General features: G+C 37.5%; 1 protein-coding gene across 4 annotated transcripts in view; it reads right to left on the bottom strand.

Moving 5' to 3' along the window:
• Positions 1-17,158, bottom strand: part of CDH2 (cadherin 2) — a 114,674-nt gene that overhangs the window by 35,781 nt on the left and 61,735 nt on the right. For all 4 annotated transcript variants that reach the window (XM_068190046.1, XM_068190056.1, XM_068190060.1 and 1 more), the window contains 2 exons: positions 2,181-2,407; positions 212-358 (listed from right to left, as the gene is read on the bottom strand). In XM_068190046.1, the coding sequence (XP_068046147.1) occupies positions 212-358; positions 2,181-2,407 (374 nt within the window). The remainder of the gene's footprint in view (positions 1-211; positions 359-2,180; positions 2,408-17,158) is intronic.

Raw genomic sequence — 17,158 nt, 5'->3', positions numbered from 1 at the left:
GCAAGGTCATCTTCCATCAGAGATGCATAGGAACAAGTTAAACCCCAGGAAATTAGATGCATCCCAGCATGCAATGCAGAGGTAGCAAAAAGAAACCAACCCAAAAGACTCTGATAACTATCTGGATGATGAACGAGACATCATTTACACAAAATCTCTTCAAGAGCACTCTGAGGGACACTGAAAACCACACTTCTATTAACTTCCTTACCCTAACTAATTCTTGAGGAAAAGGTCCTTTGGAATTTTCTGGTAGGTTGATTGGAGGAATAACCCAGTCTCTCTTCTGCCTCTTCAGAGAGCTGCTATGCTTGTATTGTTGCCATGGAAATATGATTTCTTCAATTTTCCTTTGGTCCTTTCCCAGGTACAAGATAAAATTAAGCACATATTAGAAGGAGAATTACCAGCAGACATTATAAAGTAACTCAGGTACAATTACATAATTGACTGAAAGACTGTCTTACCTCTATGTTCATCGAACTGCTTTATTTGCATTCACAGTGCAGTTTGAAAAAAAAACAATATTATTTATGACTTCACTGCAAAATTATAAGAACCCTTTTTTTCCTCACTTAAGTAGGAAGAGAAAGGGAATTATAAACCATTTATAACATGGCACTACTGTGTAAACTATCTGGCACTTTCTGAGAAGTAGTTAATATTTTGCAGAATTTAATAGTATGCCTTTATGTATTTCTCATTAGCTAGAGCTTCAGTTCAGGTAATGTACTACTGTACTCTAAATTTAGATCTGGGTGTGCTATAATGTAATTTGAGTTCCAAGAGAAGTTTAATACATACTGGTAAGGAATGTCTCAAATATTTATGACCCTATTAAATCCCATAGAATTAATGCTGTAATTATTTTAAACCTATGTCAGCCATGATGGATGCAGTTGATGACCCACTTTACACACTGGGCATTAATCTCTGCTGGGTGTCAACATTTCCTTCCTATTCCCTTCTATATCTGCAGTCACTTCATCCTTTGGATGACAGCATACACTGCTAGCTTGCTTAAGGTTGGAAGGGTGTCAAAAACATCTTCCAAATCTTTTAAAATAATAACTTTTTTTTAATCTAAGCAACTACATCACAAAGTATGAACAGACCCCCAGTTGAAGGCCAGATTCTACTCCTCTACATGCTGATGGTAAGGACACCTGAATAGTGTCTTTGGAATAAACAGGGCATGTGCTGGCACATTTGAGCATCTGCTCTTTTACTATGCTTCCATGAACAAAATGACAGTATTTCCATTGTTAAAATTATGCCTTAACAAATTTAACACAATCACCAAGTAAGCAAACAAATAACAGGATTACACAACAGTGGTCTCCAGTGTGTTCTCAGGAAAAATGTATTCCATAACCACATTACCTACTTTAGCATTATGCTTAAATCTTCAATGTGTACCTATTACAGGTATGTTAATCTGTGAATAAATTTTGTTCTTCATGTGTAAACTAAGCACTTCTCCTTCACTAAGGAGAAGGCAAGAAACAGCAGGCAACAAGTAATATGACAGAAAAAGGTAAACAACCTAATACGTTTTTCTAAAGTAAATACATTGCTAATTGCATATTGCTATGTCTGATTTTTGCTACAGTACATGGTTTATCCTATGGCAGCTTCCAGCAGAGGGAGACTATCTTCCTTACCAAGTAGTGCTGGAATCATGAATAATTTACAGTCTCCAATTTGATTATGACGGGACAAGACAAAGCCAATATTCCTGCCTGAAGTGCTTTCCTACTTACTGCTGTAAATCTACAGTTCCCATCTAATAAATGTAACTGATGCATTCTATCAGAGATTTGTTTATTTTGTGGTTATATTTAACCGCTTGAATAAATACTATAATACTTTCAAGCAATTTAAAATAAAGAAATGGCTGTGTGAGACTTAAATTCAGGTATAAATCTCAAGCTATACAAACAAAAAGCTCAAACAGGAAGAATCCTATATAGTTAAACAGGCATGTCCTTCCATGCCTTAGCAAAATTACAGAATAAAAGACAATCAAAGTTCCTTCTAAAGCTCCAGCTCTGCATGCACTAGGTGTCCGTTAATAAGCTGGTTTATGGAGAAGTTCAAGACAGGCAAAATTAAACCCCTATTTTTAGGCCTCTTTGTGGAGATACATTTATACAGGCTGCGCTAAGCTCTTGTTTTACCTTTTCTGAAGCCCCTGTAAAGGCTGGTTCAGGGGTTAGCTTCACCCTCATTTGCCATTCTTGCTGGGTTTCCTCGTCTTGAGCAGACACGACAAACTCAGTGGGCTCCGCTGAAAGTTGAAAGCTTCGCTCTGCATAGACCACACCATCTTCACCTACTCTGAAATCTTCTGGCTCACTGCTACCGAAGTGTATTTTCTTGTTTCCATCACAGCTTCGAAACTTCACTGTAAAACAGACATAAAATGGCAAACAAACAAACAAAAAAAATTGATAAAGTGGCCCACTTGAATTCACTATGACATCAAATGCACTAAGAACAAACTCAAAAGCAGAGATACTTAACTTGCTGCTGCTATTATCACATGCTGTTACAAGTAAGGACTTGCACTTTACCAGTCAGTCCATGCCACCTAACAATGTTATTCCTCTGTGGATTGCTAGGCAGAAATTTTAACCGTAGACAGGAATGGCCTCCCTCCTACAAATTTACCCCACCACCAGCAAGAAAACCATCTCCTTCCATGCCCTATGGTACATTTCTGTTGGTACATTGAGTTGGGTTTGCATCTCAAGCTTCACAAAGACCCAGTCAAGCTGATTAATTAAAAACACTCAATAAATTTAGTTACACTGCAACCATAACTGCAAACACAACTGTGTTTCCAGCACACTCTCTCTGCCAATGGGAGTAAGGCAGAAACCCTGAAATATGTTAAAAATATTAAATTCTGTGCCCACACCAGCCTGTGATTCAGCTGTGCCATCTCAGGAAGACTACTTATGAGTTCTGGGATTGAGTTTCTTTGCCCCTCACTGACAAGATGGAGGAGGCAGTAAATGCCTCATAGAGAAAACTTAAGTTAACGACCTTGAGTTTTTCTTTTGGTTTGGATTTTCGTGGTTGTTTGTTTGTATTTTTTTAAGCTATATTCTGTACCACACATGTCCCTTTATCTACTTAGGAATTACCTATTCTTGTTTAATTTCCTCCCTTCTTCCTTTTGTTGTGCCTGAAAGACACACACTGGAACAGGAAGTCAGCAAAATCGAATGTAGAGATAACGATGTGTTGTGCACAAAACAGAACTGGTAACAGGTTACTGCCTTCTCTACCCAATTCTTTTCACCACCACTTATCTTCTGGGTTACTGCAAATAATAGTAAGTAAAAAAATGAAAGCGTGCTTTTATAACCAATGATCAGTCTTTAATGTTTCTAAAGCATTATGAAATATTTTGATTGTATGGGCAATAGAAGTGCAAAATACCATTATGAAGGTTGTGCTGAAATCCACATAGTGAAGATGAAGACGAAATGAGGCTTTATGCCTCATTTCAGTTATCGCACTTTTTATATTGTGCTAAACCATGCAAAAACTATTTAGCTTCAAAACCTAAAGGTCCCTCTCAAGAAAAATCACTACTAAATGTCATGCATCATATGCTTTCTTCTGTAATGCACTGTTTTCAGCAAGGTACTAAGAAGAATCATGCTTTTTTGTATTTGAACTTTAAGGACCAAGCTGATGTTCAGATATCAGACTAAATTTCTTTCCTTATTGCACCCTTTCAGTTATCCAGAATTCCCCATTTGCGCTCTCCTGACAGAAAAGACTGAATTTTAAAAGGGTCCATCAGATACAAAAAGGAGACAAAGCACAGCACTATTCTAAATAAATGATATACCATCAACCTTCTTAATTTTAATCTTGCTGAACTGGGCAGGGATACTGCTCTTTCCAGACAGATCCCAGAGTCTAAAGGTCTTTCCTGTGAAAGGCCAGCAGCACCTTGGGGAGAAGAGCATGCCATGGCCACAAAGCACTGAGCCCTGAAAGAACAAATCTGCCTGGGTAAAAGGCTGAAGCCTCACCAGCAGGGCTACTCCTGTGATGATCCTTGGAGAGTTTGCCTCTGGTCTTCCTCATAAGCAAAGAGAGTGGTTTTCTAAAACTCTACTAAATATTCAGCCTCTCGTATAAGTTTTCATATATTTAAGCAATTCCTATGGCACCTCAAGTCCATCCTACCTGCTTTATCAGGTACAATGACTTCCTTCCCTATAATCTACAGGCTACAGGTCTGCAGAATTTGGAGATGACAGATCCTCTGGTTTGCTGTTCACACAGGAAGAGAAAATTGACAGGCAGAAGTTCTAGTTCCCAGATGTTAACCATCCCATTGACTTCCCACTTTTTTCAACCTGGGCCTTGCAGCTTGAGTCAGTCCACTGCAACGCTAGGTTGAAATGCAACAGCCAAATGGGAACATGCATGACTAAGCCAAGAATATAAAGCTGTTACTTAAAGAAACTACTCCAGTGTGTAGAAATTACCACAGTTCTAATTCCGTAATTCTTACCCAGCACAGAAATAAAAAGATGTCCAAGAAGAGCTTACTCCAAAGTCACCACATCTAATGATATAAGAATGTAATGACTGGACTATTAAACAGTGCTATTTGTAGTTTGTTACAGAGGCACAGATGACTGAGACCCCAAGCATGGAGGAAGCTGGGCATCCTCAAAATGCCACCACTGTTCACAAACAAACCTCTCAGAAGCAGTTCACATAAGTCAAAAAAACAACAAAAAAACCACCTCAACTACAACTGCTCTCAAAATCTGCTTTCCAGAAAAGTGTCTTGACCAAAAGGACAAACAGCAAGGCCAGCTCTACCTCTGGCTCTTCTCAGACTTACTTCCGAAAAGTACAAGAGTGGGAAAGAGAATGAAGATTAATATAAACTTTGATCATTACTGTTCCTCAAAAAGGTGAAAGCTAAAATGAATATTTGTCATTATGGTCTGAAAGACCAAAATATCACAACAATATTTTATAAAAAATATTTCCTAACAATTGCACAGTAGCAGAATATATTCCTATTTTAGATATTCAAATTCATAAAGAAGAAGATTTCTTTCCCCCCATCTCCTTACATACAGACTCCAGTAGCACAAAAATAAAACAAAAAAATCCACCCTGCTAGCCACTTCATTGATATTCTTTCCCCAGGCGACTGTGTATTATGAAATTCAATGAAAATCCCTTCCTCTGACAGTATCCTGGTAAAAACATATAAAATTGTCAATGTGAGAATTATTCTCCCTTTGCAAGGAGCACACATTAACGAATTACAGTCAAGTATAACCATCTATAATTAAATTCCCTTGACAGAGTACAGGTTGTGCAGTAGCTATTCTCCCCCCAACCACATGGTTATCAGTCTTGTAAATTCGATTTAGATCACTTTGCTTCATTTTTCAGTGTTCAACTAGTATGAACAAAGAGTGATTTCTGACAGTAGGTTTTCAGGCAAAGACTTTTTTTGCAAAAATGCTACAGGAAATATTTTTTTTACTGTGACTAATGACTGCTTATGCAACCATGTTCTTTTCTAAAAACCACAGGAAAGGGAGGCATACTTTCCACAAGTCACTTTATGTTGACAGATCAATCGCAGATTTTTTTCCCACTTGGAAAAAGGTTTACTAGATATAATCTGCAGAATCTTAGTCACTTTATATGCAATAGAGTAATCAAGTATCTGATTTTACTGCTTTTTAATAACACTCTGCATAAATGATTAGATAAGAGTATCATAATCTGTAAAAATAACTCACATATTTTTAAGTATTTTTGAGCATCCTGTGCATCTTCTGAAAGCATTTGCTTTTTATAAGTATTGTATTTGAAAGCCCTGGGAAGTATTCAATCAAACTCAAAGACAACTGTTTCAGTTTTAAAGAGAATACTTTTGGTCATAGAAAAGCAATAATATGCAACATGGGAGTAAATGCATTCAGTTCACATGCTCAAAACAGGGCTGTACACAAGGATTTATAAATGTTGGGGCTTCAAACAGAAGAAAAATTGTATTTAGTATTAGCATATAATTACTATTAAATATTATACCCTAAGACAAAAGACCATTCATATCCTAATTTGAGTTTTCTCTTGTCTTAAAACCAAGGCAAGTATATTCTTTTAAATAAAGAATAAAAGAAGACCTCTGAGACTATGACATTGCAAAATGAAAGCCTACAGCTCCATGGTATTAAAGGAAGCTTTCAGTTTAACACTCTTGCATGGAAGTAATTACAACCTATGCATACACGTGTAGTGTACAAAACATTAAGAACTAGACATGCAAATTCATTTAAAGTGCACTAGAGATTGCCACCACTCATGCTCAGGTCTAATGAGATGAATGATTTATAATATCTATAAAATACAGCTACTCATGTTGGTTTGCACTCTTCAACAACATGCTTCTGCTCTTTGTGTCCTAGGCAAATAATATCAGAATTACTTGAACCAAACAAGGATTGAGCAAAAAACCTGATGTTAATAATACAGCCCATTGTACATTATTTCATGAACATAAATATTCATGTGCAACATAGAATATTAATACAAAATTTTAATTACTCGTTTTGATTGTGAGACTGAGTTTGTCATGTGGATTTTGAGCACTTAGAAAATAATTCAATTCACATCTAGATAAGATCCACATGCACACAAGCACACTAGTGTGCTTCCTTCTGTAAATTTGTTAGAACACTATTCCTCTTGAATGCTCTTCTCAATGCCTAAGCACCAACCTCAAGGCACAGGCTCACTTAGTAAGACATCACGGAAAATTGCAACACATGTCAAGTGCTAACAACACATGTTCTTCAGCAACACAGTTAAGAGTGTGCATCATAAACCAGAAAACCTACAGCTATTTAATCCACTTGGGATCGTTTTGCAACAGACAAAATAAACAGAATAAGAAAGTACCTTAGGTACAACTACCTACTAGATACCACTTTTACCTTTTGACAGATGGAGAAACTATATGGAAACATTCTGCTTGAACTGTCTAGCCATCTGCATACTCAATATCTGAACACTTTCCAAGAACACTGTGTATTAAACAAGTCTTTACTTCTCAGAGAGAGAAGCTGGAGAAAACTATATGAGAAACTCCATATAATGTCCCCCCCCATGCTCTTACTCTATAAATTAGTAATTTATTCATACTGGTTACTTCTGTATCTGTAAGATGATCTGTTAGTCCTACTGGCACAGTGCACATGCTCATATTTCAGTTCATGGCTTGTTGAAGTGGCATGTGTAATGCCCATGAGACATCCTTTACTATAATTATAGATGACCTCCAATAAGAACTGGGTTTTTGACATCCTGGCGAACTGTTATAATCACAAAGAACTAAAATACATTCTAACTTGCCTTTTCCATCACCACCCTTAAATTTGGTCTGATTTTAGAACTTCCTGAAACCATCTCAAAATCTTATGAAATATTATTTAATATCTGATTTTCTGATATATGGGTTGTCTACATCATCCAGAAAAATGTTGTTTGCATCTGCAAACTGAGAACATTAGCTATGGAAATTACTGGGTCAAAATAAATATTAAATACAATCAGGTTATTTCAGGCAATGGCATTTCCCTACCTGTATTGTAATTCCATTTGTCATTATATCCTTTAGAGACATTTCCATACATCAGCGTTGTTTCTAAAAGTTTCTTCTAGTCTTTTTCTGTAATCCCTTTTTCTTCTCTGCTTTTATATTTACGACCTGTAGTTTATCCCATACTCCAGACCATCCAAAAAATCTCGAAGTGCTTCTCATTTTGAGCCTCGCTGCAGTAACCAAGCTGTGACACTTGAAAAGAAAGCTGCCTGTCAAAAGACAGCTTCTTACCAAAGCCTGCTAATTCAATAATTTTTTTTGAAAACCTGTGCATTCTACTGAGCCCTGTGTTCTGCCACCCCAGCCCCCCTGGAGTAGAGGACTGCTCCAGCAGGTCATGCAAGCCCAACTGGAGTTTTGCCACTTACTAAGGGCCAAATACAGCCCATTTGCTTCTAAATCCTATTTACACTTGTCTTCAACATCTTTACAGCCTGGTTCCATGGGTAAACCTGGTTATGAAGCTCTCAAGCGGCAAAGAAGTGTCACATCAGAAGGTTTCAGCTGAGATGAAACTGAGGATGTATTGAAGCTATTTACCAACTTTAGGTGTTTCATGATCTGACTAATAGCAGCTTAACTTCCCACTTTTCCACACTGAACTGTTTGCTGAATTGTCTATTCAGTTAGGAAAACAATAATTAAAAGGAAAGGTGATTTGCAAGAATTAGGTTTAATTCATACTGTACAGTTTTTTCATTAATTGAAAGCAGTTCAAGTGATCTGCAGCAGGTATTAGGTAAAACCTAGTACTGATATATGACTTTATTCTGGGGAAATAGTATGTTGAGCAGTCTACTGTACAAACTCCTAAGTTTTTATAAACAGTTGTATGTTATGCTGGTAAAAGTAATTTGTACTGGTTACCACAACCGTAATTCAGTGCAATTCTCTCTCCTGCCCCACTCCTGAGACTGGTAGTTCTACATAGATAAATATGCACGTTTCCTAAAATAACCTACTTTCAAAGCAATCTGGCAGTCTACATGACAGAAGAACACTGGACATAAATCTCCCTCTCCCTATTTCTGCAACATACTCTTTTTAATTCTTAATTTGTACAATTACTGTGAAAGTTTTTCTTTTAAAGTATTTTGTTGCAAGGTACAACTGGGAAATATTAAAGCTCCTTCCTTACATTCATGAAGACTGCCTCCTTATGAACTCTAATAATTCAAAAATTAAGGTCTATTTTTAAAGTATTTTCTTTCATAGGTAGCTATCACCAGACTGCCTAATTCTTGCATTCACAGGGAAAGACTCACACAGTTCTTCAATAAAATGCCATCTAGTTTCCAGTTCCCATAATCCTCTTTGTTTACAGAACAAAGTCGTAACAGGCATGCCAGAATGAAAATGGGGATAATGTTCTTTCTATTCGATAGAAATCCTCTGCAGCTTTTCAGTACGGGAATACCAGCCATCAGCAAAACACAGGACTGGTATCTCAAACAGAGTCCAAATTATATCTGATTCACTGACTCCTTTCAGTCCTTGCCTCTACCACTCACTGGCACAAAGATCTGTGCTTTTCACACCCCTTTGTCTTTATTTTAGAAGAAATAAAACGTAGAAAAAGAGAATAATCATCTTCAAGAGAGAAAGTATTTGTATTTTGACAACTGCTTTTGTTTTAAAACACAAAAAGGTTTCTTTCGGTTTTCCTCCACTCTGTATTGTTTAAGGCAGTTTCTCTATAGATGAGCCTATAGGCCCCTGCAGAGTTCTGCACTAGCTTTTTCTAAATGATGCTAGCTGAAAGAAAACTCAGTAATAAATGTCATTTCTGTACTCTGGAGTATGCAATGCACCTTTAATACTTTCCCAAGTATACCATTCTACACAGTAATAAAAAGAAGGATTAAACACTAATCTCTTATACCCATAATGCATCAACTGACTACACCTGCTAAAATCCAATTTGGTAATTAAAAAATGTATCTACTGAGTAGTCAAACCAGGAGACTAAAGGGAAAGTACTGTCTCTGCAGATAGCTAGCAGAAAATGGTTTCAAAATTGAGGCACTTAACACAAACCTATTTTTACCTCTATTTGTTTTTATGTGACCTTAAGCAGCGTAAGAAACAAATACCTACAATTACAGTGCAGCAATTAAAGGGCAGTTTTTGTGCTACAGTAATGACTTAAATATCAAGTAAAAAACTGGATAAGCTGCTTTGTCTTTTATTCTATCTTTAGAAAACGCCAAAAAAGTTAGCTTTTTTTTTTTACTTTTCCCTCACTAGCAATAAGGAAAGTGAGAACAGAGAATAGATGCTTTTATATGGTCTCTGTGCTAACTATTCTTGGCCTGAAGTCCTTTTAGGCTTCAGGTTTCAAGGTTTTTTTTCCTAGCTCTTCTCTCTTTCTTCTTTATTGTTCCTTCTCCCTGCCTTTCCAGGTGTTCTGTCTTCTAGTTTAAAGAAACCTACTTTATTCCCTGATGTTCCAATTTTTCCTGTCCCCTCTTTCAACTGTGCTCCTGACAGAGGTGCTGAGGTGTCAAAGTATCGCTAATTTCAGGCTGCAGCTTGGGCTTGGAGCACACCTAGGCAAAAAGACCATCCCAGGCTGTCTTTACAAAAATAAACATATATCTAACAAACTAAAAATATCCAGGCGGCTAGAGTTTCCATGAAAAGCCAGAACTTGCTGAAATATCAAATGGGGGAATACTTACAAATGAGCTGATGATCTATTTTATAAATTCAACCACTCAGCAGCTTTAAACAGTGCCTTAAGCCTCCACACTAAAAGGGGTTTAGGAACAACAACAGAACATAGGAGAGAAGCATATATCACTTTTAGGCAATGTGTCACTTCTTACCATGAAAAGAAATACAACAAAATAAAATTAGGGATTTTTCTCATTAAATTACAGGACTACTCAGGCAGGACTGAGTGCTGTATTTGAACTGCATTGCATCAAACAAAAATTCCCAGTACTGACAAAATGGCAGCACTCCTTTCAACAAACCATAAAAAAGTCTTGAAGCAGATGTGGGAACACTTAATGTTTTGTATTCTGCTGCATACCCCAGGATACCACCTGTTTCTTGAGATCACATTTGGCAGTTCCTCCCACGTGGCTATGGATGCTTCAAGGGGAAAGGGGACAACTCTCCCTAAACTTGTCTTTCAGCTTCACAAACTAGCACATATTTGAATGCAATGACCCTCTAGAAATACCAGTACAGATTTTCCTCTGCTTCCTTCCTTCCTCTGTCTGGTCTGCCCAACACTGGTGGCTTTTGTCACTCTCCCACATGTCACTCCTCTGGGCATGCTACGGTCTGAGCTGCAATTATTCTTTATGACTTTTAAAAGGTCCTTAGTCATACTCTAGTTACTGTGACAGCTCTGAGCGCCACTTCTTTGCTAAAAGACGAAGGTTGTTATCCTCTGGAGGGAACCTGGAGAACCTTCCAGCCAATGGACATGGACACAACGGCACCAGCATCCCCACAGCAAACAGCAGGCATGGCTGATCTCAAAGCAGAACCACCCTGTAACACAGGGATGCTCATTTCCTAAGCAAATGGATAATGGTGAAAAAATACCCTGCTTGAACACTGTGCTTTTGTATTAAAGAAACCTGCCAGTTGCCAAAGGGGGTGGAGAAGACAGCAGAGACAGCCCAGCAGTATTTACACTGATGTGGTTAGAGAGCAATAAAAACCATAAATCCCATGGATTATAGCATCACTGGATCATGTCCAGTAGGCCTCAGGCAGAAAACTAGTTGGCATGGCAGCTTGTTAGTATCTAGTCAGACCTCAGGTTTTCATCATTATTATTCTTAAACAGAGATATCTGACCTTAAAATTCAGAAAAAGTTCTTTGTGACTGGTGCAGGCTAGTAGAGAGTATTTCACAGCCAGGCCACAGCAGTGCAGCCCATAACAAAGCAGAGTTACATGTCTGTCATATTATGAGGGAGTACCTGTGGCTGAAAGTAACCCCTAAATGGGTATTCACTCCCTCCATGTATTGCTTTCAACATTTAAAATAGCTAAGGTGACATGCTAATTAGCTGATTAACACTAAAGAGGGTGAAATAACAAGGGAACTATCAGGAAAATGCCTGATTTCACATATTTTAAGATTATTATTTGGATTGTTCATAGAATCTTGTTGTAGCATCTCTCCAAATATGCCTCACATTCCCCCTCGATCTAATATATGTGTGCAGATGTTTTAAAAAAGATGAAGAACCACTAGTATTAGAATTAGATTTAATTAGAAATATGTAGGAAATTACTTGACACTGCTGACTATGGAAGTTCACCTAAAACACTGCAACATCGTAGGGAAACCTTAATGTTGTCATCAGTCCACACAAGGGAGCAGAGTAATTAGTACATACATTATGAATTTTTCCTCACAAGCTAGAATCAGTACAATTATCAGAAAGAAAAAATCCAGTGCTGGAATACTTTCTAGTGATTGGCGCTTAGTAAATGCTCTCAACTGATTATTAATTATTTTTATCTTCTTGGTTGACTACCTAAACCATATTCTCAATGAGATGAAAACCACCCATCCTTGTAAGGTCACCAAGTATCAACAGCACAAAAGGAAAAACAAAAGAGGAGGAGAAACTTGGGCTTTTTTTGTCTATGCTGCAGAGTGGGGACCTCAGACTTGAGTTTTTTCAAATTTTTTTTTATTTCATGTAAGGCCCACCTGACTCTAGGTAAATTAGACAAACACCGACTGCAAGCAGAAGTAGCACTGTTGCTTCATGTTTGACTGCACCATACAATGCAAACTCATTAAAATGACCAATGTGAGGTTACTTGTGTACATGTGACACAGTATAACTCAAAATTTAAGTGATGCTACTTTCCTTCAACATCTTTTACCATTTTTTTTAATATCTTGTCTAGGGATTACAAAACTACGAGGCTCAGATAATCCCCTCAAATTCAAATTGACAGTAATAGAACTGACAGGAATAAAAGAGGCGTTACACCAGGAAAAAAACAGATTAAAAAGCCATTTTCTTAGCAAAATGCAGACAAGCATGACAGCAGCACAACATGCTACCAGGATTAATATAGAAGGGGGAAAAAGAAAATAAATCCTTGGATACAATTTGCAGACAAATGAGAGAAATACAGACAGACTTCATTCAAGAGGGAACTTTCAGTACTGCTAAATTAAGACATACTTCAGGATTCTATGCCAAAGCAATGCTGTGCAAATTTATGCAATTTATTCCAGGTGGAAAGAGAAGAGACAGACCTGGCTGAACAGACTCTTGTTTTACAATCGTGATTCAGTCTAGCCACAGAAGAACAGAGAAGGAAAAGGACAGATCTTCTGATATATTCAAAGATACTCTTCCTATGACAAATGCAGGTTTTTGGTTTGTTTTTTTTTTTTTTTTGTGTCTAGACTTTCCTGTGGGCCATGTGAGCACAAAACACAAGACACTTGACATTCAAATTGTGTTAGATTGGAATAATGCCTGAAAATAGCAGGGGCTTGACTGATTGAACTAGAACTGAAAAATTCTACTTTTAGCAAAGCCTAAGGATGAGAGCAGGGTATTACCTTCCTGAACCCCTTTGCTGGATTGAACAGTTACATGAGCTTTGAGACCAAAGATTACAGTTATAAATACCAGTGAAAACCCCACATGTGATAATGGCTCCTAGAGGGAATCATTAGGATTCATTTCTGGATGTGGCAATTAACCTATTACTGTCTGAGTCAAGACTATTTTGCTGAGAAGCATTGAGCTATTGCACTCTACACAGTCTTGACTTTTCAATTATTAGTCACAACATTCTAAGTTTCTTAGTAAAGATTACACAGCAACACCCTCCCAATGCCCAGACTGCATCCCAAATGTCTGGGGATTATTTCTACAGCAATTGGTGTAACAGGACTGCTCTCTGACTGGGAGTCCTAGGCACAAGATGAAAATTGGGTAACTTCTGACATTTACAAGAATCAAACATAATACAAATACCTGAACAATGGAAACACTCAGTAACTTGCAGAATCAATCCATCACAAAAATGGAACTAAATCTTTTAGAAACCCAAGTACTGTGCTATTCCAATAGAAGGGCACTCCTTACTTTGCTTACCAGAACACTTAAATATTCATTTCTGAAAGGAATTTGAATGGAAAAGCCCCACTGTAATAAACATTTTAACATTTCAATGGCTATTTCAACTGCCATCTGTATTCTTCTCAATTTTCCTCAATGTTTGAATTCCTCAAAAAGACACCTGTGGCATTCACTCACAAGAACAAACATCTCTTTTCACTTCCTCTTCCCAAAAACAATGCCAGTTTGCGAAGGGAATAAAGAAAGCCACTCTACGCTTGCTGTATACTTCAGAAAATACTCTCCAATGTGTTCTACAGTAATGACTGCTGATCCAGAGATACTTCTCCTTAGGATAAGCATTACCATGAACATCTTGTGCAAATATCACTGAAATGCTGTGCTTTGATGGCTAATATAAGCAGATTCATGATCTATCTAAAAGACTTAAAGCTACTCATGGCAAAATTCTTTCCTTTCGTGGTGCATGATGCACAGTTCCTCTCTAATACTATACTACAGATGTGTCTTTTTGTGCATGTGAATATGCTTTCGGTCCATAAATGCAATAGTGTCACCAGCAGGGAGATCACAAAGTCATTCAGTGAAACAGCATACTGAGTTTCTGTTGAAACAAAACTGCAGAGCATGAAATAGCAACCTGTCATCAGATGTTGGGAGTCTGACGTTCATCAGTAGCAGATAAAAAACGGCTCTCTCCTCTCACCTCTGTCTGAGGGACCTGACAGCCATCTGCATGCAGGTGAGGCCAGTTTGCATCCGTAGACAAGGACTAGAGCCTCTGCAGCAATATTTAGGATCTATTTCACTAGGATTTAGGGCTGTGTTCTAGGAAGTTTAAAAAAACCCTAAAAACTACACCAAACAAAGCAAAAAAAAAACCACCTCATCAAAACAAAAACCCATCCCAAAACCCACAAACTAATCCAACACAAAAAGCTACAAAACAAACTGTCCCCTCGCACATGCACACCCAGGAAATGAAAAAAAAAAATAGTCCCTGAAACTAAATGCATTCTATTAAATTCAAGCAATTTTATTGCAGATATTCTCCACTACTTTGTACTTTCTATTAAAAGGCATTCTAACTGGAACTTAGATCCATATCCACACCACCCTACCCCATTTTATAGTAAAGGTGAGGAATTCAGCTACCCTCAGGAGGAGGCTGCCAAGGAACACAGCCTGAGAGCCTGCAAACACAGGCCCAGTAGATGTCCAAAGGGCACTATCCAGAACCTGTGGTGTCATGTCTTCACCTTTGTTTGGACAAGCTGCTCACAGTCCTTGTGCTGCAGACCTTCCTGCCAGTGGAGAGAGTCTACATGGCTGGTGCAACGCTTTGATGAGGTAATCAGACAGGTTAGCAAGCAATATAATCAATTTGATCAGCCCATCTCACCTGAGCACTCAGAGTCCAGAGCAACACTTATTAAGTTAGGCAATGCCTACAGTAAATGAGTGATATGTTATTTTGATTTGCCTCTCAGGGCTCAAGATCATGGTATCTAAAGCTCACCTTCCCATGAGAAATGGATTTCTGCAAACTAAAGGCAGCCTCTCCCACAGCAGGAGGAAGCGGCAAGTGAAACGGAACAGATCTAACCTTACAATAAACATCTGAGCTACATTTTAAAATACTGGCACTGAAATGTTATTGCTTTTCTTTGATATGCTGCCAACAGAAAGCAAAGAGCCACTGAAAATTGAACCTCATTTTGAGGTCCTGTCCATTTTTCAATAATCCTTGTGGTACTGTGCACATAGCTTAAGGCTGTTACAAAAGACAACATACTATGATGTCACAAAATAGTAACATTCATGTGAAGTTCTTAACAGATTCATTCTTAGTTGTGTCATAAATAAAAAAAAAAAAAATCAAGGAACGTACACACGATGCCACAAATGAAATACATATGGTACCCTGGGTATTGAGAAAGGCAATTGGGGAAAATTAACAAGATTTTTGGCTCACAAGCACACAACATGGCTGCTGCTCCTTATTAGAAGTTAAAACATTTATAAAGTTCACTCCAGTGTGGATTTTTTGTTTTATAAATTCAGAAATGTCATTTTTAATGTACATCTGTTGGCATTTTCTACGTTATAGCCATAACTTACAGATTTCCAAAACAAATTGTATAACCAATCTACATGGTTTTTCCTAAACTCTTTTATTGCTTGATGTCTCCAATAAACAATTCAAATTTCTCTTTGAGGACCAAGGTAACAAGAGGAACTTGAGATGTGAAATTTTAGTCACCAAGCTGTGATTTATCTGCGCTACTCTCAACAAGCCCCCATGATAAAAAATCAGTAATTGCATTCAGTTCTGTCTTCAGATCACATTCAACTGACTCATGTCTCTCTATGCTACACAACTCTGTTTTTATAGTAATTCCTCCAGATCCAGCAGATTTCTGCACTTTTGCCAAGTACTGCAATGTCAACTTGTTTTAGTATTAATTAATATCCTTAATACAGCTTGACTCCACCATGTCTTTTCTTAGCCTACCTTCTTAGACATGACACAACCCTATTCTCTGCCTTAACATTTTTCAACTACATGTCTTTGAGAGGTGTTTGCTGTAAAATGTGTCCGTGTTTTTCAGGGCAGTACTATTGCCACATAAATTCTTGTTCTATTATTCTACCAAATGGGAAAGACGGAGAGTGAATAAGAAAAGTCTCTGAAGGTAGAAGACCCCATGGTCTTCCCAAAATCTTGATGCAGGGTGGCAGAGCCAAGACAAACAGCAATGTCTTTGTCACCTGCGAAAGCTTAACTCACAGTATTTTAGGGGACACATCGCTTCTTTCTGCTATTCTATCAAACGCATTCTCCCCATCACAACTAGAGACGCTGCTATCTAATGATGGATTAAGAGCAAACACAATTCATGCTGTGTTTACAAAAAAAAAATCAGAAACTATTCTTAAATTAATTCTAAAAAGCAGGCAAGACCTAAGTTCAGAAAACTTCCATAAAGGAATCAGAAATCAGCACAAAAGTCTGTAAAGAAAAATTTTCAAGTCATACTGGAGTAATTAAAAAAATGTATGAGGGAACACAACACTACTCTTAAAACACTGTCCTGAAAATCTGTCACCACTTAAACTATGTACTGAAATCTTTGTTGCTTTATTAGAAAAAAAATAAATGAGTATGATCTGTGTCAATTTTTCCGCTCTTGTCAAAGAGAATGATTCCTTCATTGTAGTCTCATCAGGTCAAAAGCACAGGTGAGCTTGTGATTCTCATTTATCTGAAGGAAAAAGTATATGTTTTAAGATCAAAAAAAGTCAGCTAATTTCTCTAGATGCAAATGGAAAGGATGCATCTTTTCCTAAGAATGTCTTCTCAGTCATGTAGCACATTCTATTTTTTAAATATTTTCTAATA

Source organism: Anomalospiza imberbis, chromosome 1, assembly GCF_031753505.1.
Source record: "Anomalospiza imberbis isolate Cuckoo-Finch-1a 21T00152 chromosome 1, ASM3175350v1, whole genome shotgun sequence".
Classification (NCBI taxonomy): domain Eukaryota; kingdom Metazoa; phylum Chordata; class Aves; order Passeriformes; family Viduidae; genus Anomalospiza; species Anomalospiza imberbis.
The sequence above is the reverse complement of the archived record's forward strand: the minus strand, read 5'-3'. Positions and strand labels throughout refer to the sequence as shown.